Source organism: Phoenix dactylifera, chromosome 8, assembly GCF_009389715.1.
Source record: "Phoenix dactylifera cultivar Barhee BC4 chromosome 8, palm_55x_up_171113_PBpolish2nd_filt_p, whole genome shotgun sequence".
Classification (NCBI taxonomy): domain Eukaryota; kingdom Viridiplantae; phylum Streptophyta; class Magnoliopsida; order Arecales; family Arecaceae; genus Phoenix; species Phoenix dactylifera.
The window spans coordinates 20,463,527-20,490,425 of NC_052399.1; the positions used below are offsets into that span (position 1 = coordinate 20,463,527).

Here is a 26,899-nt window from a genome sequence, read left to right on the forward strand (position 1 = left end):
TTGCAGCTGTATGAATGAGTGAATTGTTCTCTGGTGCTTGTTTCATAGTGGAATGCCAGGATGCGATATAACTACTGCTTGAAGATCTGCTCGGTTTTGTTCTGAGTTGTATGAACGCGTGAAATGTCCTCGGGTGATTGTTTAATAATAGAATGCAAGAATGTGATGCAAGTAACTGCTGATTGAGGGTCTGCTCTGTTGAGATGGCTTATGCACGTGCATCGCAACGGTCGCTCCGCGATGTCACGAGTGTTCACCGAACATATTGATGATTTTAAGGGTGAAGGATAAACTTTTTTTATGTTGAATTGCTCTAGCGTAAGAGAACCATGGGCATGCGTTCCACGCCATCCAGGTCGTGTTTTGAGGATGCTATCCTAAATTCAGTTGTCGACATGCATCCATCTAGATTCATAAAAATTAATTAATAATTATCAGTATATGCTTTGGAGGACATGTGCCATTCATTGTAATCATCATTGTATAATCGGCATCATATTTTCTTTTCGCCGTTATATTTTTTTTAAAAAAATAAAATCCAAGAAAAATGTGATGCTGCTACTATATAGCACGGCATACCCTCAATATATATATATATATATCAAACCAACTTCACCACGATTCTTGGCAGCGGCGCTCAGCACCGTTGCCGCAGCCGTAGAGATCAGATAAGAGGTCGGCTTTCTTTGTTTTTTGTTTTTTTAAAAAAAAACCTTTGAAATGTCAAAGAAAAAATATTTTTTTTATTTTTTATTTTTATAAATAGGAAAAGGGTGAAACTGATGGTAAATGCAACTTAAATCTTGTCACGAATCGGCACTCGCATCCAATAATGAACCAGTTGAGAAGCATGGCTGGAACATTGACTGCTCACCTCACAAGCCACTTGCAAGAACGCTCTTAAATAAGCAACAGTAGTACCACATATTCCACCTCTCACTGACGTGCGTATAGCTGAGGTGACTTGAACGCGCTCTGTCCTAGAGATGCAAGCAGCTTGTAGCATTTTTTAGGGTTCTTTACAACTGAATTTTATGTCCCTGCTAAGTTGCCCACAACGTATTCATATCAAGGCATTCCTGAAAAAATAAACCACTAGTTCTCATGTAACAATGTTACTTCTCAATATAAAAGGTACACATATAACCAATCATGTCTTGATACTGATTAAGAAATATACAGTATCATTTATTATCTGAAATTGACCCTCCTAGCGTAAATCTTGACAAAAGTTGTAGCTTTTAAAATACTTTTTTAAATGAATCAACCATCTACACCAATTGCCTACAGGTGAGAAAAAGCTATAAATATTTGGAAAACAAAATAAAAGAAGAAGATCCCTAGATGCCTTGAGTCAAGAGACCATGAAGTTCATACTACAAGGGTTTATCTGTAAGCTGCTTTGTTCCATTGATCAGATGAAGCAGCCATCCTGAGGCTGATAGACCCTTGTTACTTCAATTCTGCAGGAATGACATACCAGATTAGACGGGGGAAAAAAAATCTAAACCAGCTGCTGTTCAGTAATGCTCCTTTGACAAACATTGAACAAAACCCATGCTCTCTAGCAGGACTAGTGGAGATGGACCAGCGGTTGGCTGTAATTTGAAGAGATACATACTTCACGAGTCACACTCACTCCCCTTGGTACCAAATGCAATGAAGTTTACACTTGTATCATCTGATAGAGACCACTCTCCGGTCAATGGATTGTAAACGAACCCTGCCATTTCCTGTACCTGACCATAAAAAAGTCCATAAAATTAACAAGCTTCAGGCCCACCTGGAGTATAATACATGCAATAAAATATTGGTGCATTCCTGGCTGATGAAGGGGAGTAAAAAATTACAGAGATCGAAGCCCTTTGCAAGATCAACACTAGTTCCTCGGAAGTGAGAAATCTTGACCACTGATGGGTACCTTTTGGTAGCTGCAAAATACAAGGCAGAGTATGTCGTACAATCAATGGAATATGGAATGATTTTCCACTTTGAATGAAGCTACCATAACCATAATCATAATTATCAAGCTTACTACCAGCTATGTGCCTTCTTATTTAGTCTGCTACTTCAAGCTTTCTTGTCTTTTCTCACATTCCATACATGTTAGCTTGGAAATGTTACCTTGTCAATTTTTGGCAATATTATTTTCACTTTTGGTCTCAACCGTACAGGATCCATATAAACCAATTATCAAACTGTTCTTTCTATTTTCTAGGTTATCTTTCAAGTGTACTAATAAATCCTTCCCCCCCTTATCCAATAGCCCTCTTTCTTTTTCTTTTTTTTTTGGTCAACCTCTTCCCAAACTGTTCCACAAAGATTAAATTACCCCTTTGTGCAGGAGCCCCTCAGATATTCAGTGGATCAGAATTATAACAAGATGCTTAAATCTGTACAATTATATAAAACAAATCCTCACCAAAATGGACTCTCTCATGGCTCTCCACTACATAAACATGTTCAGAAACTATCCAAACTTTATACACCAGAAATCATGCAGGTTAACAGAAATTGCTGACCCTATTCCATTCCTTTCTAATGCATGCTCCAAGCATGGTGCGACTAAAAGGGGCGAGATCCTAATTAGTCCCTTCTAAAAATATACATATACTAGCACATGCACATAATTTTCAGAAGGATAAATTCTGACAGTATTATGAACCTTAGCTTTCTTCAATATAACTTAATAAATTATTGCACCTTTCTTTGTACCGCATGTGGAGCACCTTCGTTCTACAGCGTGTACTTCATGGACTACTGCACAATAAATTTCTAGACGGTTTATTCTGAAAGATTTCTAGTGCATATTTGCTGTTACTTCTGCCTTATAAGAAGAAAAAGGCAGAAGCTAGGTTTTGTAGCTTCTCCTAAAAGCACTTTTCTATATTTTCTGCCTGTAGAAGCACTTTTCAGATGATGTTACCAAGCACTAATCTTTTTTAGAAAGTGTTTTCTTTAAAAGTCATAAAAGCCCTTTTTTAATGTCAAACATGTGATCATTCATTTGAACGACACAGACCAGATGCAAGTGTGGAGAGAACTTTTTGCATGCTTCTGTTTGTGGAAAGATTTCTAGTGCATATTTGCTGTTACTTCTGCTTTATAAGAAGAAAAAGGCAGAAGCTAGGTTTTGTAGCTTCTCCTAAAAGCACTTTTTTGACTTTTCTGCCTGTAGAAGCACTTTTCAGATGATGTTACCAAGCACTAATCTTTTTTAGAAAGTGTTTTCTTGCTTTAAAAGTCATAAAAGCCCTTTTTGAATGTCAAACATGTGATCATTCATTTGAACGACACAGACCACATGCAAAGTGTGGAGAGAACTTTTTGCATGCTTCTGTTTGTGCAAAAATATATCCAGCACACTATAATTAATCCAGACTTTAAAATTCAAACATTTTCCAACATTATGTTCACAACATCTGCACTTCATTCGAAAAACTAATGCGTGAATAACATGAGCTCCTCAGGATAACACGAGTGGAAATAATGTGCACAACAAATCTTCACAACAGATATATAAAATTGGGGGAAAATGTCATTTATCTCTCAAATTTGTTGTTTAAGAAAAGTTTAGTAAAATTTAGCAACATTGTCACAGTAGCAACATACCCAGTTGAGAAGGTATTCGGCAGCAATTATGGCAGTAGCATATGATCTCACAGAGCGGTTAATGGTAGAGATCACAGTAGCACCAGCAGGAGCCGTTAATGCTGCCAGGGATTTGCAGAACTCCAAGGGATCTGCAACATGCTCGATTACCTGTTAATCAAAACTTACGTGTAAAACAACCTATATATTATAGATTCATCAAGCATGCAGTTCAGTTATTTCTCTAAAATATTATCCTTATTTCTGAATCACAGTAGATGACCTATCAAAAAATGATATTTCACAGAAGATATCAGAAGAAAAACAGAAAGTAACTTCATAATGAATTGATATCAACTCTGATCCGAAGATGAAAGAATCAACCAGGCAAGCCAGCATGTGGCACCATCATTTGGAAGAACCCCTCACTCATTGAAGTCTGCTCTCCTATCAAACCATACTAGAATGCATAGCTGTACCTAGTTCGAATCAGTGGTTTGTCAGTGAGCACACAAAGGGACTTCCTAGAAACTATTGGTAAAGCCAAGAAAGCTGACCGTACAAGAACATTCGTGGCTGGAGCACAACATTGTAGAAGCTGGAATTATCTACCTGGGATGCCCATACTTTGGAATCTCACCCTTGGACCCACTTCATCTTCAATGCTCTCGCACTGAAGTGACTAAATGAAAGAATTTGCAAGAAGGGGTTTACTAAAGAGATGTATAATAGTTAAAGGGGGGCATAAGGCCCTATTTTGTATCTTACAGTGCTTCAGGATCACCCTGGAGCACCAGAATTCTATCGGTGACGAACTACATTTTCAGCCCAAAGAGTACTAGAGCATCGTCAAAAGAGATAAAGGATGAGGTGGCACAAGAGGTCTCAACTTATCAGCTGTCTCTCTGAATCCAACCAATGCCTCCCATCCCCCACACCCACTGTCCTGCATGATACTTTATTTCCTTTAAGAGGTTCTGCTACATAGGTGTGCCACCTACCAAGCATGTAGATCACCCTGTTATTTTCTTCTCATCCCTCAATTAGGGGGACACCTAGAAAATATTTATCCTGTCTGTTTTCCAGATCTTGCTAATAACACTTAAACATGAGCCAATATGTGTCACCTCAATCAGGTCAGTGTGGGCGTCCATGGGATTGGACAATGGTATATTCTATAATCAATGCATTAGATCAGCTTTCCTTTGGAAATAAGTTTTGACACATAGTACGAGGCTCCTGTAAGTGACCTCTCTGCTAGTTATTTCTCATCTATAAACTAAGAAAGGTTTGCATTAGGCTCTCTCTCTCTCTCTCTCTCTCTCACACACACACACACACACAAAATTCATGCTGCAATACTAGAAAAGACTCTATATAGGTTAGTACTTTGTACCAACTTCGGAGATCATAAACGTTTGTCTGCAAGTATTCTAAAAAGCTTCTTACAGAATTTTAATGATAAGGCAGGTGTTTCTGCATAAGTATAACGATGTCGGATCGGATGCCCAAACTTTGGTGGAAGCTGAGACTCGATTAATAAAGTGTGAGTGGTGAGATTCTGATTTCAACATCAACATGCAGTGAGGTCATTCAAGGCAAATTTATCTACCACCTTGTCATTGCCTTATATAATTTTTGCAGTGCCAAAAATCAGAATTGAGGGCAAAACTAAAAAATTCCGGAGCTTATTTGCTCTTCCTCAGTACTAATCTGAATCCATTTTCAATATAGGCAAAACAATGAAGACAATTATGTTGCTTATCTATGCCCCCTCATGACACAACCATACACCAGCAAACATTTTTTTGACTCAAATTTGAGCAAACAATAATAATTAAGTTCCATAAACATTATTGATTTGCAATAAATATGAAAATGAAATTTGTTTCAGAAGCATGGTACCCCAAGGTATCAATATAAGATTGCATATAAAGGTTTCTTGTTTTGACTTCCTATAATTTTTTGTGCATTTATATACCATTAAGGTGTGTTTACAAGAAAGTTCTATTAACGGATTTCAATCCTATGCCCTGACTTATAATGTGTGTCCTCTAGACTAAAGCAATTCCTTCTATCTAACTTTCCTTCTTTCCTACCTTAGAGACTTTCCAAGCCTAGAGAAGCTTGAAGAGTGGCTCCCTAGTTGAATAAACATATATTATGTAACTAGTACAGCAAGCATCCAACTCACCGGTTGGTCTTCTAAGTTTATAATAGGCCCACCTGTTGCCAAAGTTTCATTAATCAGGATCATGGCAACAGTTTAGGGTTTCATGTTAGGTTCATAGCTCACAATGGAACATTCTCAAACTTTATGGATCAAACCTTGATCCACTAAGCTGACCTAACATAGACAAGACACGTTGGACAAGCTTGATATAGGCAAAGCATTATATGTAATGGGATACATGGTACATGCGTATTTGAAAGAAATAACCAAGGATTAACGAACTGCTCAGTTCGTTACAGCGTACCCCTTGGTTCATACATAACCAAGCCCCTCTTAGTACAATGAGGCTTGATACAGGCATCAACCACCTGAACCACACCTAAACCACTCAAACCGACCTGGATTGAGTGGTTCAGGTGCATAATTTTTCCTTGATTATACTCAAATTGCTCTCAAGTAGAGCAGCACACTTAGGTGCCATTTAGGATTTGCCCTTTTTACCATGTTTCTTACTCATTGTCCACTATTTGAAGGTGGAAACAAGAGGAGGAAGGTAAATGTCAATACATTGATTATAAAGACTTCGAAACGGTCTTAAATCCATTGAAATGCTCAATTAGTCAAACATTTAAAACGAAGAATCAAATCAAAGATATTATTACTGTTAGTTGAATGATATTGTAGTAATAGATACAAGTTTTCTTGAAGATTAAGAAAAAGGAAAAAATCTAGAAATTAAATTAATATTATAAAAAATCTTGAAATCAATTTGTTGCCAAGAGTTGGGGGGAGAGAGAGATAAAACCAAGACCTAGAAGGCAAGATTCAATATCACAGAGAATGAGACTGGTAAAGAATGTCACAAATCAGTAAGGTTCGCATATTCCAACAATGAGTTCAGCACATGTAAAAAGATAAAAAACCCTTAAACAAGTGATGTGTTAAAGTTTCAGTTCCTAGTATAATTTCAGAATAAAAGAATTTATTCACACTTTGAAACAAGATAGACATCTCCAATCATTTGACTAAAGCATGATACAAGTAACATCTTCCATGATTGGATAAAAGCAAAATATAAGTAACAATAGTTTGTATATTCTTGTTAGTCAAGAAGCAAAAATTTAGTAATGATAGTATTGTCCTAAAACCTTGTCAATGTTGGTATTTTAAATAGCAAAATGATACTAGACAATTGAGACCCCATTAATAATTGTAAACTGATTCTTTATAGTGGAACAACTAGAACTTTAAACTGAATAAAGTTATCACCTTAACAGTAACACCAACATCAGCAACAATGTCAAAAAGTCATATCCTTTACCACTGCTTATTGTAAGTTAATCCGTTTCTTTCTTTGTTCGTGCTAGTCAAATGATTTGTGCTACTTATAGACTTCTTTAAAATATATCAATCCACTAGTTGTAAATGTCTTAGCCCCTTGTATACTTAATCTATGAATTTCAGTAACCTGACTGCTTTTTATAAGCTAATCTTAACATCTACATACTTTACATGCATATTAGATTCCAAGTTGTGATTTATATTGAATATGCATATTTCTAATTTCAACATGCATAGGAAACCATGACTAGGGGAGTTACTCAATATACCTATCTTCTCTCTTGCAAAAGCATAGCAAAAAAACATGATAAACCATGTAAAACCGAAATTTGGAAACCCAAAAATGCCTTACGAATGGGTGTCAGGGCATGATTCTGGATACGACATGTGTCATACCCACCATTGGCCAATACGGGTTTGATCCTCAATATTTCAAACTTTGGAAATAACCAACAATTAACAAACTAAAAGATAGGCATATAAATAGACTTAAACCCAAAATTTGGATAGTCAATAAACTTAAACATAATTTAAATCTCTTTGCTGTAATTTCTTGAAACTTACTACGGTGCTACGGTCATGGCTTGATGGCAAAGTTCAAAATACCAGAGATCGAACCCCTATAGAGACTGTGGACATAGCACATGGCATATCAATAATTGTGTTGACAAAGGTATCAATATGTATGCATAAATACACCGCGAACACCCTAGAACGTCATTTTGGGGCTTCCAAATTCTGGTTTCATATCCTTGATCATGTTTTTTCCTTAGTGTTATGCTTTCGCAAGTGCAAGTATAGCCATAGTTTCTTGTGCATGCTGCAATAAGAAACATACATATTTAACCTAAGTCATAGAACTTCGACTTTAAAATGCATGTAAAACATACAGATGTTAAGATCACCATTTGAAAAGCAATTAGGTTTCTAAAAATCATAGATTCAGTATACGAAGCGCTACCAACAATTAATACTAGTGGATTAATGTATCTGACAGAAGTCTAGAAATAGCACTAATCATTTGAACAATGAACAAAGAGAGAAACTTTGTAATTTACAATAATCAGTGGCAAATGATAGACTATTATCTTATTATTGATAATGATGCAACTATTAAAGATGGCTTGTTGTGTTCATTTTAAAATTGTTCTAGCTATTCTACTATATAAAATCAATTTACATTAATCAATGGGGTCTCAATTGTCTAATATCATTGTGTACCCTCATATCGAGAGGGGCTTAGTTCAGTATGAGCAGGATGACAGCACATCCTGTTCCACGGAAAAATCAGGATGGCCCCATCCCACGTGATTTAAATCCTTGATGGTTGTGATACAACTTATTTGCCTTGAGTACGACTCAAGTTTTACCATCCCATGTTCAACAACCTCGATTTTGCTTTTTCTCTCCATTGGTAGCAGTATGACTTCCTTTTCACCATTAACCTTGCTTCACCTTGCCAAACATGAGGATCTCCTTATGTAACGACAGCAGCCTCCAGTCTCTATCAAACCTTGTGGATTGCATCCACCAAAGGACTCGCCATCATACCTCCTGTGGAATCTTTTAGATTGCCTCCCTTATAGGCTCACCCATGAATCACCTCTTTTGGCTACAAGTCACCTCCTATGACAGCTTGTCCGAGATTCATCAAAACTTACGTGTCTTGCAGATGGCAAATAATATCTTCCCTAAGCAAGCAAGACATAAAGGAGAGATGGGGAAAAAAAGGACCGAGGCATAGGGATTTTTTTGATTTTTTATCTTTTATTTTTATGACTAACCTGTATAGGTCAATGACTCAGCCTAACCTATACAGCCCCAAATATGAAAAGGTCTGGAATTTTAACATCGATTTGATTAAAATGGGACTCTAGTCATTGATAAAACATAAAACACCTATTGAGCAGGACTCCTAAATTATTTTAGGAGAAGCCCCCAAAATGTCTATTAACTAAAAGTTCACTGGAATGACTTCTAGTTTGAAAAGGACAACATGCACCAACCAGCTAGGTTTGCATGCTTCCCTGTTTCCACTTCACATGACATTATAAAAATGGAAAAAGAGAAATTGTAGGAAAGAACCAAAAAAAATTACCCCTGGGAACCTTCAAACCAAAAAAAAAAAAGATTGCTGATACTAAACCTTCCTAAAGAAATAGTTTTCCTAATGAACAGATTAGTATTTTTAACTAAACTATGACCAGATCGCTTGTACTCTGACATCTGGTGCACCCTACCTTCCCCCATTGGTATCATGCTGACCTGATTCAACAGTTTGATTTAGGAAAAAAAGCTGCATTACTGTAAGTGGTATAGTAATTTCATTAGACTACTGTAGCTTTCCAGCACTTGCTCTTCAAGTTACACTCACTAATTACTCGTACAGTGACAACATATTTACTCGATATGCTTTAACAGAAACAAAAGATGTACAGACTTTATGGAAATTGATCAAAGTTAAGGTCTTGCTTATGAACTTAAAGACTCAAGATAAGTTGCTTACCCTACCAACAACATACCTCAAGGGCAATCACAGCATCAAACTTCTTATTCACTTTAACCAGTTCCTCTGAGACACATTAAGTATTCATGTAACCTTTTGTATCATATGCATGAAATACAACAAAAATTGCAGCAATCTACATCTTGAAAATGAAATAGTTCAATAATTATTAAAACAATGCGGTTTGATCAAAGCTAAGCAAATCTACTCATGAAAACATCAAACTAAGCTCATATTGGAATGATAGAATTTAGTGTAAATTATATTGAAAAAAATATGATCTTGAATAAACAATGGGCTGAGATTGGATGATGAAATTCAGTATGTAATCAGATAGACTCAAATTAGAAAACAAAAAATGGACAAAATACTAAATTCTCAATGGTTTGACCCAAAAAAAAGCATAACTTCTATTTTCTATTTTTGTCAACACCACTTTCAGAAATGTGTAAAATATATTGTAAGGAGACTAATAGGTTGATTGAGGCTGCAGGTAAAAGTCTAAGGCATGTGAAGTTAGAAATTTAATATCAGGAAGTTCTTAAATTTTACATACTTTTTGTAATTTATGAGTGCAAAATAATAAGATTCAACATGATTCATAATACAACTATAACAAAGTACTTTTTTGGGGAGTGGATATTTTTTATCTATATAATATTAGAGAGCATGTACTTGCTGGTATCCAGCTATGTACCCTGACCATGTACTTGTTGGTATCCAGCTATGGTAGGAATATAATTATACAAAAATGAATCAGGCAGAGACTTGACAGCCTGCATAATGCCCTTTATACACAGGGATCTAGCTAGCATGAAATTTATGGAACACAGACTAGCAATTCAAAGCAAGAATGATAATACTTGCTTGACATGACATGGATTGAGACATCAACACAATCAATTCTAGAAGTAAGCATAGAACATGATTTACCCTAGATAAGATTAAGGGAAATGATAAGTAATAAGCCAACAAGTTTCCCAAATCACAGATCTTCAATCAGCAACAGAAAATGTCAATCTTATAAAATATAGTGCAGCAAAATTTCTTTACCACCTCCACAAACATCATAATTTTACAGTGAAGTGAACAAGAGGGATTGACAATATCCACAGTGGATAGATGTGACAACTCAAACATGGCTCAGAAAAGACTCTTGAAATGGCACATTATGACTGATAATATAGTTAATGAGTATGATCAAAGAAAGAGAATTTACCAGCTGTCGTGCAACAATATTCAATAGATGAAGTTACAGGATCCGATGCCTGTGCAAGCAAAAATGCAATCAATGAAATAAGTCAAAACAAATCATGTATCCTTTACACTTTAGACGACTTCTTAGCTTATCAAGTGTTCCACAAAAATATTGATGAAAACAAACAACAAACATAATATTTAGAATCCTTTATCTGATCAAATAATACAAAACTTATACATAAAAGGTATTTTCTAGTTACTCCTGTTTTGATGATACATGGGTGATAATAGGGGAGCAAGATAACTCAACATATACAAAAAAAAATAGAAGAAAGCCCCAAAATAAGAACATGTAGCTATATGTCAATGCCTGCTTTACTAGAATGCCTTATGAGGATGACAATATCAATATTGCATAAAACAGTCGCATATTTGAAAAGATCAAAAAATCAAAAACATTGTTACAGAGTGTTACAAAGGGAGAAACACTGAATTTTCAAATGTAATCGATTGAGTTCCTGAACATAATCAATGCCACTGTTACCCATGCAGAGGAATATCATTATTTCGATGTAATAGTTCACTAAATATCATCTCATCGAAATTTACTTTAGATAAAATATGAACCAAATATTTAGTCAAATGGCTAGATAAGACAGCAATGCAAGGCTCACACAAAGGTGCTTGTTAGAATGTGATGCTACCCCAGGTTGCAATTAGTTTATTTAGAAGGATACGCAATCATAAAGCAATAGAATAAATTCAAGAAAGAGACACACCATGTAAGTCAGAGATCATATGATTCATCTGATGAAGCATAGAGAGAAGTCAACTCAAGCATGCCAAGTGCAAACTTTTGATTTAAAACTTGTACTCCTTCAGCTACTTTCATCTGATGACTTAGTGCTACAACATGCTGGTCCATGCTGCGATATGGAATAGTATGTAGATTGTAGAGTGCTTGTAATGTATGAGTATGAGGCATCTGCCCTAATATCACACGTCTCGATCTGTCGATGTGAACCTGCACATATCTCCTTTTTTTGCACTATGTGCCTTGGCACAAGACCATGCACATGACAGGCATAACATGGCATGGTACAGTTCCATACCATGCTAGCGCATGATTGATATAAGTGCAGCACCTAGTATTTTAATCTTCATCTTTGACTTTCATGAAGACAAATTCCCATCAAGAAGAAATTACAGGACCATATCAAGGATGAGTGAAAACAGAACGATCGTGTTATTCAATTCAGGTATCAGCTATGCAAAACAGAAGCAAATGATGCAACTAGTGCAAAAGTTTACAATAAGACGGGATTCATTTGATCAGTCTTGGACATGTTTGTGACTACAAGGTTCATATCATTTGTGACTACAAGGAACAATGTCACATGATGTGGATTGGGTTAGTTTAATGAGATTATATAGCAACAACCACTAGCTGGCCACTGAAACTTCTCTCTTTGTAGATAATAAGAATGCTGCAAGTTCAAAATACGGGCATACTTCCAACAGAAGTCTTTCTTCTGAAATATCTTTAGAATTATTATTGGGAATCCAGCATTGAAATTATGACTTTCTTCTAAGAATTAATGGGAAAGGTCGGTGGTTATTGGAATACAAAAGCTCAGTTGGAAGATAAATATAAGTTTAATACAAACCTTTTGTCCTTCCCTCTATCTGTTCTTACTATCTCTCCTCTTCTTTTTCCTTTCTATCTGCCTCTTTCATTTTCTTGGGGTATTAGAAGTTGATGATTATCCTTTTTTTTCAGTGAGAAGTCAATTCCGCTAAGCTTTAGCCAGGGCTAACCCTCTTTCTAAAGCAGAAGAGGAATAAATAGGAGCATTATTGCTGCTACGAGCTAGAAGGCGTTGGTGTCCGCTATAGGCTAGGTCTGTATCTGCTGACGGCACCAGAAGTCAGAGGGGCAGGCGAATAGCTTGATGAAATTCCGTGAGGTGAAAGACTAAGTACACTAAATGTGCTGACCCGAAAGCCTTTCCTTATCCAGAGTGGAAAGGGGTAGCTCAGTAGAATATGCCAGAAAGCAAAGAGGGGATGGAGAGTCAAGCAAGCTAGAAAGCAATCGAAGAGATGGGCCTTAGAAGCATGCGAAGGGAGATGGCTGCGCTCCAGCTCACTAAAGAATGGGACGGCAGTGGTCCGCCGGCAAGCTCGTTCTGATCTTGGACGCAGTACATTTTTCTATTTTTTTTACTTCCTCATCCTTTATCTCTTCTACAGCATGTATCCAACCCTCAATTTGACCATATACCTAAAAGAAATCAGCAAGCCCTAAAGAGACTCTCCCATCCTAGAAAACAACGAAATTGTATGTTTTCATATATGGAATCATTACAGTTCATAAAAAGCACATCAAAGGCCATCATACTGATAAACAATAAGGTTGCCAACTACATAAGTTATGCAATATTAAAATCTTTGATTTAATTATTTTAGTTTTATTTCATATTTTTTATTTATTAATTAATTAATTGATTGATTAAAGCTTCTAAGAAACATAAGATGTTTTGATGTTCAAGCATCAATTAATTTCTAAGAGAAATCATAAATGGACTAAACATAGAGTTTTCTCTTGAAGTAAATATTTTTTAGTTGAAGAAAGGATTAGTTAAAAAAAAAAAAACCTTCAATAAATCAACAAACTAGGTGCCTACCTAAGACAAAGGCAGCTCCTGGGCAGCCAAGTGCCTACCTAGGTGATTGATGGCCTCCTCGCCTAAAGGCTTGAAAGTTCCAAGTGCCTAGGCATTTGGGTTGTCCAAGCACCAAGGAAGGTCGCCCTAGGTGCTTAGGTGGCTGCCTATGAGAACCATGGTGTCAATTTATAAATCTCTTTTACAAGGCCACTACTGTCTCTATCTTGTTTACACAATTCTTTACACTGCTCTCATAACCTCACAAGGTTAGACAAGGATCAACTAGCTGATTGCTTTACTAAACCTGGGGTTGAGAAATATATCTGTGCTTATTTTCCAATTTGGACATCAAAAGTATGTGATGTCTTGATATTTTACAGGACTATGTTACTCAAACTGACAGGCTGGCTATGATGTCAAGAAATCAGGTTCACACAACCTTGGATTTGTCCAAGCCCTAGTGTATGCAGCAGATACAGGATTGCAAAAGTTTTGCAAACATTATTTGTTGCATCTCATGTTTGTTCTGAGTTCGCTAAACATGAATATTTATTATTATGATTCACATAAGTAGAAATCAGAAAGTATAATGTGTATAAAGTTTGAATAATGCCCATACAAAAAATGTATACAGGCACAAAATTTTCAAATGCTTGATAGAAATTCCTTGAACTTATTACCAACAGAAGATGTCACAAATGATAATTTGACTAAAGATATGGCTTGAATGGTTGATTTATAAATACAAAATACATTTTTGTTGTAAGGCGAGATTGACCATACAGCATGAATGCGAGCAATCTTGATATTCTTTTCCACAGCATCAATGCCTGTAACAGTAGCTCCCATCCGAGCAAGCGGCTGTTGATAAAGAAAAGAAAACATGAGCATGATGCATTGCACATGGTATATAAGAAATGATGCATAAAAATTTTCTGCTCAAGTAAAATCTCTTATAATAAGAGACATGAACTGACATGAATCACTGTATTCTACCATAAAATGAAATACTACACTTGCATCAATGAATCAAAAAGACCTAATCAGAAACCTATCGATAATTCATTTAAATCTCAGGAGTCATCAAAAGAAAAACACACCTAATTGTTTCATTTACAGCAGACAAGTTTCTTCATAATTTTATATGTAATACCTCAGATTTTTCCCGTTGACCAAAGGGTCTGTGCCAGAATATGTCCTTTCTCATCAGCCAATGATAACATGAAAGAGTGCAAGTTGGCAATCTACATGCACAGTCTTTCCTTCCCAAGTTTAAACCTGTTGGGGGAAAAACCCCAAGTCATACATCCACGGAGGCGCTCAGCCAAAGAGCGCCGACCGGAAAGCTGCTCGGTCAGAGAGTGCCGACCAGAGAGCTGCTCGGCCGAAGAGCGCCAGCCGGAAAGTTGCTCGGCCAAAGAGTGTCGAACGGAGAGCTGCTCGGCCAAAGATCGCCGACCAGAAAGCTGCTCGGCTAGAAGGCGCCGACCAGGAAGGCGCTCGACTAGAAGGCGCCGACCAGAGTGCGCGCCAAGAGGTGCCCAACCAAAATAAGCTGCTCGGTTAGAAAGTGCCGACCAAAGACAGCGCCGAGGCGCTCTGCTAGAAGGTGCTCGCCTAAAGGGCGCCGACCAGGAGTACTCAAAGCAGCCCCGCCACAGGGCGCCCCATTGGGCGATTAGCTCGGCTCGGCACCCTTGCCGAGCCGATGCCTTAACCAAATGTTCAACCTCCGCCTAAAGTCCAAGGGACTTGACAACTCCTACGGCTTGCGACCTGCCACTATCTCCAAGCCATCAAGGCATAAGATCTCCTCAGGCGTTCGGCACGACCTGCCATTAATGCATGAGACTCCCTCAAGTCTCCGATGCACTCAGGCATTTAATGAACACGGCCCAAGACGATCTCCGGATCACTGAACCATCAGAACGTATGGCTCTCCCTGACCGCCGGTTCATTCGGTAATAAATGCACTTACCATCCACGGACCCCAGGCCCACCACAGCCGGCGGTTCAACCACTCCAACAGGTCCGATCGACCGTGACAACTCCCTGATTCCGGTCTGATCCGGTCCCGTTCTCCATTACGCCATTAATGGGCCGAATCGTGCCCAATTATTACAAAACAGGACAAACCTCCTGTCACCTCCCAGGTAATAAAAATCCTCCTATAAAAGGAAACCTGGAGGGAAAAGGGAGAGAGGACCAAAAACCAGAGAAAAAATCCGGAGCTGGAGAGAACCCTCCTAGACCGGGGAAAAAAGGAAGAAAACAGCACAGACACAATTGAACACGAGATTCTCTTTGTCTTCTCCACATACTCTCTCCCCTGCTCTCTCCACATACTTGCCCCCTCTGACTTAGGCATCGGAGGGCCGGCGCCGGGGAGCCCGGCCACCGGTTTTCTTTGCAGGACTTGCACACCCCCCCGCAGCGGAGGACGCAGCCAGCCGGCGCACCGCCGTCCGCCCCTGCAGCAGCGGAGCTCCTCCTTCCCCGGCTTCACGGTGGCCCCCGGGTCCAATTTCCAGCAACAAAACCCATTAGCAATACTTACAATATAGCCAATACACTTTTCCTCTATATTATGGGCTTCTTGGAGAGAATTTGAAGATAGACAGTCACATGAGACTCAAGAAAATGCAGGCTCCACATGAGACTCAAGAAAATGCAGGCTACATGCTTCCTCACTATAACAGCAGCTTGTTATCAAACAAATTGATCAACAAGAAATAAAAATTCATCACCAACAACATCATCAATATATAAAACTTGAAGATGCAGAATGGAAAAAAAATACCACATAATGACTATACAATGGATAAGAAGATTTTGTCCATAGAAAACACAATATTATTTTAAAGTATGAGTATGAGGTTGTTTAAAAGTTGGATTAAAGATGATATGCTAGTGTTAAGTTTCATCATTTGAATCATAGAAGGATAAATCAAGAAAGCATATTGGTGCTTCCTCCTAGGTTAAGAAATTTTTTAGAAAAACAACTGACTTTGGATATCAACCAAATGGTAAGTCCTCTTAGGAAATCCCTACATAGTTCTAGCCTTGACTTCTAAGCTTGTACTTGGAAACAATTCCTGTATATGCGCAAGAACTCTAGAAATCAAAAGGCACCATAGTATACTCCCTACCATTCCCACACGCACATATCCTTTTGCCTTTCACGACACCGGAAATGGTAGGGAACGGCCCATCTCTACATCCATGTCAGTCTTTTTTTATTATGTTTAGATATTGGTGAAATTTTTGTCTGATAGAAAGTGCTTTTGCATAACTAGCTAGAAAAAGCTTTATTTTTCACCTGGGATTTGAGGGGAATAGTAAGTTGATTTAAGCATTTTTAAGAAGCAACTTCAGAATAATAGAGGTAGTTGAAATCAACGATTGCCCAATCCATCTGAACTGCCAATTCGGCCCGTATTGAATCGAATCAATGCCAAATTGAGACAATTCGGTAGATCAGGTTAGTTCAGTTATAAAATCCCTCCTCCTTCCTAGTTTGATGATTCAAGAGCCTTCGGGGGCTCTCTCCTCCACTCTCCCACTCTGTGGGACATTGCTCACTCCCTCTCTTCAATGTTGTAAGGTCATCGCCAGTAAGCCTCCCCCCTCTCTCTCTCCGTCAAATGCTCACTCTCTCCCCCCTCTTCGATGTTGCGAAGCCGTCGCCACGAAGCCGTCACCACTAAGCCTCCCCCCTCTCTCCCCATCCCACTTTCTCTCTCCACCGAATGCCGCACACTGCCCCCCCTTCAGCATCATGACGTTGTCACCAATAAACCTCCCCCTTTCTCTCCCCCTCCCTCTCTCTCTCTCTCTCTCCCACTCCCTCCCGCCTTCCCTCTCCCCCTCCCTCTCCCTGTTTTAGTACACCCCTGCATAGCATGACACGAACCCGTATAATACCGAATCAGTCACCAGCCGGTATGAGCCCAATACTAGTCCGGCATACCTTGGTTGAAATTATTACACAAATATTCTCATTCTGAATATCATGTCAAAAGGCAAGCCTCTTAGGACGAGGATGTTCCTGACTGTTGTTACCTAACTCTCAATTGGTGACCTAACAGAATTTTCTAATAGGACACAGGTTGCCAACTAACTTTGCTGTTAAAGTCTCTTGTGGTTGTACAAAGAGCTGTAGTTAGATTCCGCCTTCACTAGGGTTTTTGAGGTCAGGAGTATCTGGGTAAGGCTACCCATGTTTTAGCCTGCTGCCTAGGCCTCTTTCTAACAGAAGGAAAATTGATTGTCCAACATGACATGCAGCAATATGATTAAAAGTTCACATTGGCTTAAATCAATAATACTATTTTATTTGTGAATGCTCGTGGCTGCTCTTTACTGCCCCTAAGGAAACCATCAATCTTCATGAAGTGCTTAACTTTTTTTTGTTTGGCTGGCACCGATAACTTTTTTTTAAGTAATGCATAACCATTCATACAACAAGTTGATCCACTCTATAGTGAAGAGGCACTCCATGATCCTAAGACAATGCAAGTTAGAGGTGATCTAAGTCAAGTGACATGGAAACACTTCTAGAAAAGAGACCTAATTAGTAGAAGAAACTACAAATATAAATAAATAAAATGACAAGAAAGCGCATCTAAAAAGGAACATCATTGCAAGAAACTAGAAGACACTTCAGAGGTCCATGACCCTGTTGAATTAAATGACTCCAGCTGTTTGTACCTTCTATCAAATATGACAAAGAAATTTTCGACACTATGCAGCAAAGAAAGATAGGGTTTTACTTCACAAATAAAAATTAAGAAGTTTGTCCTGTTTCAATCAGATAATACCTCCGAGAGAATGCCACCTCCACATCCAACGTCAATAATTTGTAATCCTTGAAAAGGCCTAGCGCAATATGGATCTTTCCTACAAAGAATGGTAGCATGCAAAAAATAAAAACAACATCATGAGCATGTCAATAGCTTTGACCAACCAACCCCTAATCTCAAATAACAGTAAATTATCATCACCTGAATAACATGCATGCTTATGAAATTCTAATTGCATAAATCAGAAAGTAAAGTTGTTTATGCAACTATCCTCAAAAAAGTTGTTTATGCAACTCCAAGCAAGAAAGGCCAACTTGAATGATAAAGTTAAATGCCCCTCAACAGTCCAAAACCAAGGAATTTCCATTTGAGGATCTTTGACTATCATGCTTTCCTATTGATTGCCCAAATTGATGGGATCTTCAACAGAACTATCCCTTTGTTTTTCATCACATCCATCTGATAAACATGCTCCTGTAATCTTGGACCTTCAGCACCCTTATTCTCCCACACTGATAAATATTTACCATTCTTTGAGGTGAGGTCAGGTGGGGCGGAAAAGCGTGGTGTGAGGTGAGTAGGAGCATTATGCAACATCTACGGAAGGGAAAAGAAAAGGAAAAGAAACACAAAAGGCAAAGTACGTAAAGAGCAGACAGAAGGAAAGACATGCAGCACATGATTCCAAAAAACTAAGGTCCACAATATTGTCTGCATTTCTGCAATTTTGGAAGAGAAACACTATCAAACTACAGCTTTTGCCAACAATATGGATGGGAACTGTTCTGCACGACATAAATATAAGGTAATTATCTTTAAGCATGATCCTTCTGTATCTGAGGAATTTTCGACAGCCCCCACCAGACACATTTTGCAGGCAAAGTCAGTAAATAGACAATTTGATAGCTATATAATAAGTGACTGACTAACACTGGCTGTATGTATTTGAAATTGGATCCAGACTTACGAACTGAAATTGTTGATGTATCCTGTAAAGTCTAAGCACTAAAATGTTTTCGAAGAACTAGATCCATCAAGCAATGCAGGGGTTTTTGCTCTTAAGCAAGCAACAAGGTCTAAGTGGACCAGCACTCTTTGCAACTTGGTAAATTCTTCATCTGAGTCGAGGGATACACATCCTTACCAAAACAAGAAGCAAATAATGAACAAGGTTGAGAAGGTTGTTGGTTTGTTTAAAAGATGTCCAAGCATAAGGCACTATTACTTTCAGTTTTCACGATAAAGACTAGCATACACCCCCATCCTTCTCCTTTGCCTACTTTTCCCTATCTCTCACAGCAAATACCTAGATCTACCCAATAAGCACATTCTCTTTTTCTTCGAGTTTTTCTTTTTGCCGAAGCTGCATTCATATGCTCCTCAATGTGTCTAGGCTTTAGCCAACAATCTATGAACATGCCACAATAATTTTTTTGCCTTTTCTCCTCCTAGGGAGTATAAGTTAATCCAATGTGTGCATTCATGGAGCCTAGGGGCTTTTTGCCTTTTCACCTGCTGATCTCGTAAGTGACTACTTCAATGAGGCTCCTCTAATGCAGTTGATATTTGTGGCTTTAGAGCTGTGCCTAGCTATAAAGAGTCTTACAAGAAAAGGTTTGTTTCTTGCACCGTGCATGCAATAAGCCATCTACATGAATTCTTCCCAGTTAGTGAAACTAGTATCTACTAGAACTGAAGTCATATATTTACCTACTGCTAGGGCTGGAAATGAGCTTGGGCTGACCTAAGGGGCTTTGGCCATCAAAAATGAAAAGGAAAGCCCTTAATCCATTCAGGCTAGATCAGGCTAGGATGGATTTGGGTCCATTTGGGCTTCAGGCTGGACTCCATGAAAACGATTTTGGGCTAGGCTCAGGAAAGGTGTTGGTCAGGCCCGACCAGGCCTACATGCCACATTCTTGAATGCCACATTTGAAGTCCCTAGATTTGGTCCTAGTATGCAAAACTAAGAAGCCTATTGTGTTCTCTCTGAGATTCCGCACACATGCACACATGCACACATACATCCATTCATCACTCATATATCATAGACATGTATTGAGATTTAAAATATTGCTGAAGTTGGCAAGCATGGACAATCAACACAATGAAGCACAAACTCAAAAAAGATATTGTATGAGACAAATGTAGGAGCAAAATCTTTTAATTAGTATAGTTTCTGGTCTATAGTAATTCAACTTTTAGCTCTAAATATTAGTTACATTTTTTTTCATTGGTTTTCTTCATGTCCAAAAAATGAATTGAAATTAATTTTAGGATTTGACCTCTTTTCTACAATTAGTTGTTGGTCAAATATCAACCTCCATCTTTGTTTTCAGATATTGGAACTGTTACTATAGAAGAAGCAGAGAGATTTATAATGCCATTAAATGCCTTTGCAGAGCTAAATATGTAAATATCATATGCACTGCTAGATGATCAGTAAGTACCAAAGAAAACAAGAGAACAGTTAGACCACAAATATCGAAAAGTTAAGAAATCTGGTGTCATTTAATATGGCTGATAAGGTAGAGATGCAATAGAGTGTTATACAAGCAATATATACCAATGAGAAGCTTGAGCTAAAAAAACTAAACTAAGACATTTGATGTACAGAAGAGTTACTAGCTAAGATAGTTGGAGAGCAAAAGGAGACTAATCACATTTATAAAAATTGTCAACAAGAAACTATAAATTCTTTAGAACTCAAAATAAATTTGAGCAAGCCCCAAATTTAGTTTAGTACCTACAGAATCCTGGTATACTCAATTTAGTGTAAGAAAAAACACCATGTAAGCTGGTGCTCCAAAATCATCTGCTTACTTTGCAATGATAACACATCCCGAGTTCATTGATGTAGACCACAATTATATTAAACTCATCCTATATGATAGCAAATAGCAAATAATCGAATTTATTTATTGCCTCCATCTCCCCCACGCCAAACCCAACTAGTTTGGGATTAAGTCTTAGTTGAGTTGAGTCACAGTATCATCCCAGTCCCCATATCCTATTTGAATTAATATTTTCTAATGTGATTTACAATGAAAGGCCGCATGTTAAACTCGATAAAATTATAATGTCTGATAGCATGAGTTCTTTAGTCAGCAGCATCACATAGCTTAAATCCCTTTTCACATCTCCAACAATAACACTCAATAATCCATGACAAAGATGGTGACACAGATGACAGACCCAATGAAGTAGCATGGAGTCACAGCTATGAGAAAAGAGGTAAAATGTTAGTAGAATTAGAAATAAGTTTTATTCTAATTCATCATAGTTAATAATGTTACACGGTTATTTTGCCTATGAATTAAGATATAAATTCTCCATTAGCATTCACAACAATAAGAAGTAAAGACTCTTTCAATAACACAGGTTTCTAATTGACAGATATTACCAAAGTATGAAACTCTAGTTAAAATTCATAAAACACATCATAGGTAATTTGTTTAGACAAGAAGTAATAAAGATCTTATCCAAGGCATAAGCATTTTCAAATGCTAAAACTTATATAGTAACATTTGGAAATAAAAGTATGTATGCAACATACTTAAAATGTCGGCAAAGTGTGGAGCGAATGAATGATACTCGAGTAGGATTCATCAAATGCAATGGTTTGAAGGGACCTTCAAAGTCCCACCTGCATATTCCATGTGCATAAATTCCAGTCAGTATGCATCTAAAAGCATGATATATGAAGCTTTATCATAAACTCTTGAATCTAATATCCATCACCAAAAAATCAAGTTTCCTATAACATATAACACAAAATAGTCTGAGTCAGCAACACAACTAGGCTTGCTTACATTTAAATTAACAATGTCAGACATCTCTAAGACAGGTTTCAACATGCATATTAAAGAAAAGCAGATTAAGAAAAACATCACAAAGTTGCGAGTGACTGATCTTTCATTAGCATACAGTAGAGAGGTAGTGCATTGAAATATACACATGCTATGAGCGCATTGAAATACTCACATGCTATGCTCTGAAACCTGACCCCAACCCTATAGTTAAATTCTATGTTATCAGAGAACCTTTTAGTTGGTTCTCTGATTACTATAAGTATGACTACAAAGAAAAAAAATCCAGAGAAAAAAAGAAGACAAGATAATGACTGAAAGAAGATTTAACCATAAGCTAATTAGCTGGTATGGATCACAAAGCTCAGCTGCACAACTAGGTATATAAGTGGTAGCAATTTCAAATGTGGAAGCAAGAAAGCAGTTAAAAATGAATAAAAAGCAAGAAAAAGATGTTTGAGTTATCCATTTGCACAAAATCATTGAGAAAAGGGAGGTCAATATAACATGATCTTATAGACAAAAGGATGCTTAAGATGTAAATAAGAATCATTTAGAAAAATAATATGCAAGAGTGACAAACAACATTCAGTAAAACATGAGATGTTTAACTTTCTAATTATAAATGAGTGTATATGCACAGACATGCACATATGCACAAATGTACGTACACATGCACATTTTTATATAGACAAAGAATTCTTATCATGCACAAAATTTAGAGAGTGTGAGGCAAGTGATATTGTAAAATGCACGCAGTAATTGTATCTATGATCATGTATTGTGCATGCATGTAGCATGCCCACTCTAAATTCTCTTATTATCAAATCCTAGTGACAATGACTTCCTGTGACTTCCTCAAATGTCTAGTGCTTCTTGATATTTAAAACTGAAATGTTTGACAGTGAGAATTTAAAGCAGATTCAGATTTGGAGTATACTAATGTCCAGAATGAAAGTCAGCAATACAAGATAAAGAAGAGGGTTCATTGGGCAATGGAATTACAATTTAAAAACCCAGGCCAAAGTTGAAGAAATTTCATCAAAGAACCTTTTATTGAAAAACTAGGCACATGAACTTAACAAATTTGAATAGCAGTTACAATAACAACACATAAGTCATTGTGCAATTGCATACACAAAACAATAAAATGTCATACAATCACTGTACTATGTCTAGATGAAAAGAGTGTTTATTTCTTTATTCTATTAGCAAGTTGTAAATGATTATTCAATATTCAGTGAAATTTAATAGGTACCTTTTGAGTAGCATGCATATGTGACAATCATTCTGAAACAACAAAAGGAACTGTCTGTCTATTTGCAACTTAAAAGATGGTAATGCTATAGAAATAGTTCTCCATCTTGTACAGGCAGGAGAGTAGGACCGTGTAATTAAGTAGCACAGAAAGATTTTTTTTAAAAAAAAAAAGGTAGCAGCAGTGAAGATAAAAGAGGTATTTACTTAAAGAAACCTCTTAACATTTTTTTTCTTTGAAATGGCCTTTCAGTCCTTTGACCAAGTGGTAATCATGGTTTTCTCATCTCTCGTAGAGTATTATCCACCTTCCTTTCCTACACTGGCAAAACCCAGTTGAACTAGCAATGTTCTTTTGGTACTTTCATAGAATTAATTAGTTTTTCTACAATAATCATCCAATACAGCTTCATGGAATCTACAATGTCCTTCATTAATGAGTGCAAATACGTCAAATTTCCTTCATAGTTCAATAGGATGGTTCCAACATAAAAACCTGTAAACTTGCCTACGCTTAATTTCATTTGTTACACTAATATAAACATGAGATGACGCAGAACTAGCCTAAAAAAGAATTAAAAATCTCCCTTTGCATCGTATACTTTATCAAGGGAGATTCTTGGAAGAAAAAGGAAAGTAAAGATGTGATTTGGAGTTTCTTTTAACGAATTCTTGTAATCTCCACATCCAGCAGCCTGACTGTCTTTGTTTTTTCATTATAAGTCTTCTTTTTGGCATTACTGGAACTGAAATCAATCTTTAATCAAGAAAACGTGCTGCAAACTTAGCCAAAGGCATGACAGAGACAATCTTGATCCGATTTCAAATTACATGTTTCAAGAAATCTTCAAATTTCTCAAACTAATCGAAAACCACATGTATTTTCCAACTGAAAGACGAGAGAGAGAAAGAGAGATGACCAGGTTTCAGCAATGGCGGCAAACTTAGCAACCTCGGCTTCATTCAAGGAGGAACGGAAGGGAGGCGATTTGTTTTCGTCTCCACTGGCGTTGCTCGCCTTGGGGTTTTGAACCGCAGACGGTGGAGGAGCCGCATCCGCGTGAGATCTCCTCTGAAGAAGAGCTGAAGAGAGCGCTGGGTGGAGAAGGGTAGCGATAGGGCTTTGGAGGAAGGGTTTAGGGAAGGCATCACGGCTCCTATAAAGATCTCGAAAGAGATGGAGCGATCTCCAGGCCATCTCTTCCCAAGAAACAGGCTAAGAAAGACGAGAAGGCGAACGATTCCGACGAAAGATAGGGCAAGAATAAGGGCTTGACCTTGGATCCCTGGGCGCGGGTTTTAAACCTCGACTCCGGAATACGCTTCCATGCCGTAAATGAGCTGGACCCACAAGTCATGCATAAAGCATGCCAAGCCCTCTGTTCGGATGCCGGAGAATATTATCGGTCAATAAGATATATTTTAACCATAATGGAATGCTTCTCCCTTGGTTATTTAAGACTTTTCTCATTTGACGCTGCCCTTCATGAGACGTTTATTTTGAGTAATTTATCCGCACTTCCAAATAGGCCTTTTGCATGTATTAGATACAATAGTTAAGCAGGGTTGAGAGTGTTTTTTTCTTGATTGGGAGACCTTCCATCTCTCAAATTGCTATATCTTAAAAATCATTTATGTTACCTTTGGGAATTAGCCCAAATCAAAATGTTGAGTTCACCTAGCTATTAAAATGCTCGAACAATCGATTGCTAAGACCGGGCTGATGATATGGTAGTCACTATGCTCGGGCGGCGATGGCTCCAATTTTAGTTGCTCTTAAGATGATGCTAAAAAGAAGAGATGTGCTCACAATCCGACTTGAAATAATAAAGATAAGAAAGTCTCTTGTCGAAGAGGATTCAACAAAAGATCCTTCAATATCTAGATCAGACATACTCCCAAAAAACAACGGAGATATTATGAAAGTATCAAATGGCAGCATAAGAATATAAGAGGGCTCAAGAGCACTTACCTAAAGGAAGATAGTAAAAATCATATTTTAGAAGTGATAGAGAATCCTAATATTTCAGGTTTGTTTGATGTGCATGCACATGTTATCTGGAGATAAGAAATCTAGGCATTTAAACAGCCATCGCATATTTTTGATATATATTAGACAATAAATGTGTTGCCTAGAATTTTGAAGCTGTATATTTGAAATCTGATCAACCAACCTAAGATCAATTTATTGGCATTTTTTTCTGCATTGGAGAAATCAAACTTTGATGTGGGCAACATCTGCATCATATTTTTTAAAAAATCTATATGTTTACAACCTTAATTTTCTATTCTCATGACACTTGACAGCTAGGTGTGTACAATGGCATTTTCACGAGTCTTGGACGGTACTTCTACCTAAAAAAAATTAGCCTATATTCTTCCGGCGCCACTGATAGCGAGCCTGGCTCGTTCATACTTATAGATTATAATCATACCAACCCTATTTCTCATAATGTTGTAGTGGATAAGATATACAACCTCTCATCAGTCTCTACCGTAGTGGCCAGATATACCTCTCACCAGTCTCTACCACAGGTATCAACTCGCTGCCTTATAGTTGAGTTCTTTTTTTTCCCCTCTCAAGTTCGAGCTCTTCCAGAGACTTCCAAGTGGACCAATTTACTGGCTATAATTCATTCTTATGCTGCTCATCCGGTACCCATTACAAGAGTCTACCGTCCATTACTCGCTGAACTCAAACAAACACAAAACTAACACTTAAACATCCGAATTCAAATTTCAATTACTATTTCCAACAGCATAGTAAAACATTTCTTTTGGGCTTCAAAGAAGCCAATGTGTAACCGGCAGCAAAGTGACCCTTCCAGCATCTGAAAGTAAGCACTAAAAGGGATAAAATGTACAATTACAATCTGTTGGTAGAGCTGTTTAGCATTGCACTTAAATGTGAAACAACTTACCAAATCATCTCTCTTCTTGACCAAATACTCCATGATGCTTAGTAACCTGCAAAGGAGAGAGCTTCAAAAACAATGTGTTTGTGCATTAGTTATATCGGCAGACACGAACTTTAAACCATAGCTAGGACAAACATAACAAAAATTCATGTCACCATTAGATTATAATGTATTCTTGACAAAACACAAAGTGCAGCAGTTAGGAAATTTCACAGCAAGTCAGCTTTTTAACAGTCATTAAAGAGATTTCCGGCACGAAAGTCATCATAGAATTCAAGAGGACCGTAGATACAAGATGAATAGACACTGAAGCCACCAAAATATCTAGGAATGCCTCCTTAACACACGTGTGTTGTTTTCTTCCATATCTAGCAAATTCATCCATATCTATCATAGGACAAGTTTATCTCAAGACTTCATATGCATTGATATGGTACTAAAGCCTGTGTCCTCGTACTTAAAAGTTAGCAAATAACTCTCGTTGTCAGCATTTGCAAATAAATTCTATTAATTTTCCAAGGAAAAGAATCATCTGTCATTGCATGATACGGAACAAGCAAAATAATGCAATAAGTGCAACTTAGGAGGCCAAATTTTGATGAGAAATAAATGCATTAACTAAATCATTGTCTT

The 26,899-nt window shown here is 37.5% G+C and overlaps 1 protein-coding gene across 7 annotated transcripts; it reads right to left on the reverse strand.

The window, feature by feature from the left end:
* Window positions 1-1,080: 1,080 nt before the first annotated feature.
* On the reverse strand, window positions 1,081-24,674 carry LOC103711036 (ubiquinone biosynthesis O-methyltransferase, mitochondrial). Of its 7 annotated transcripts, none has more exons than XR_005512963.1 (10): window positions 24,269-24,672; window positions 21,839-21,928; window positions 18,301-18,379; window positions 14,234-14,341; window positions 10,831-10,879; window positions 9,628-9,677; window positions 3,613-3,762; window positions 1,851-1,931; window positions 1,544-1,739; window positions 1,081-1,463 (listed from the first exon to the last, which is right to left on the reverse strand). XR_005512963.1 is itself a non-coding variant. In XM_039129207.1 (10 exons), the coding sequence occupies exons 1-9, from the start codon at window positions 24,544-24,546 to the stop codon at window positions 1,623-1,625; spliced, it is 1,002 nt and encodes a 333-aa protein (XP_038985135.1). In that variant the 5' UTR covers window positions 24,547-24,673; the 3' UTR covers window positions 1,081-1,463; window position 1,622. The 7 variants fall into 7 exon arrangements, 6 of the variants coding, with proteins under 6 accessions (XP_038985135.1, XP_038985136.1, XP_038985134.1 ...); XM_039129207.1 differs by having other exon boundaries at window positions 1,622-1,739; window positions 24,269-24,673; XM_039129208.1 differs by having other exon boundaries at window positions 1,081-1,733; window positions 24,269-24,674.
* Between the last annotated feature and the right edge of the window lie 2,225 nt (window positions 24,675-26,899).

Coding starts and splice junctions, on each gene's coding strand:
- LOC103711036 (XM_039129207.1), bottom strand. CDS start 24,546: ATGGCCTGGAGATCGCTCCATCTCTTTCGAGATCTTTATAGGAGCCGT. Junction 9,678..10,830: donor ATATTGTTGCACGACAGCTG/GTAAATTCTCTT, acceptor AATGTGTCTCAG/AGGAACTGGTTAAAGTGAAT. Junction 1,932..3,612: donor CCGAATACCTTCTCAACTGG/GTATGTTGCTAC, acceptor TGTATTTTGCAG/CTACCAAAAGGTACCCATCA.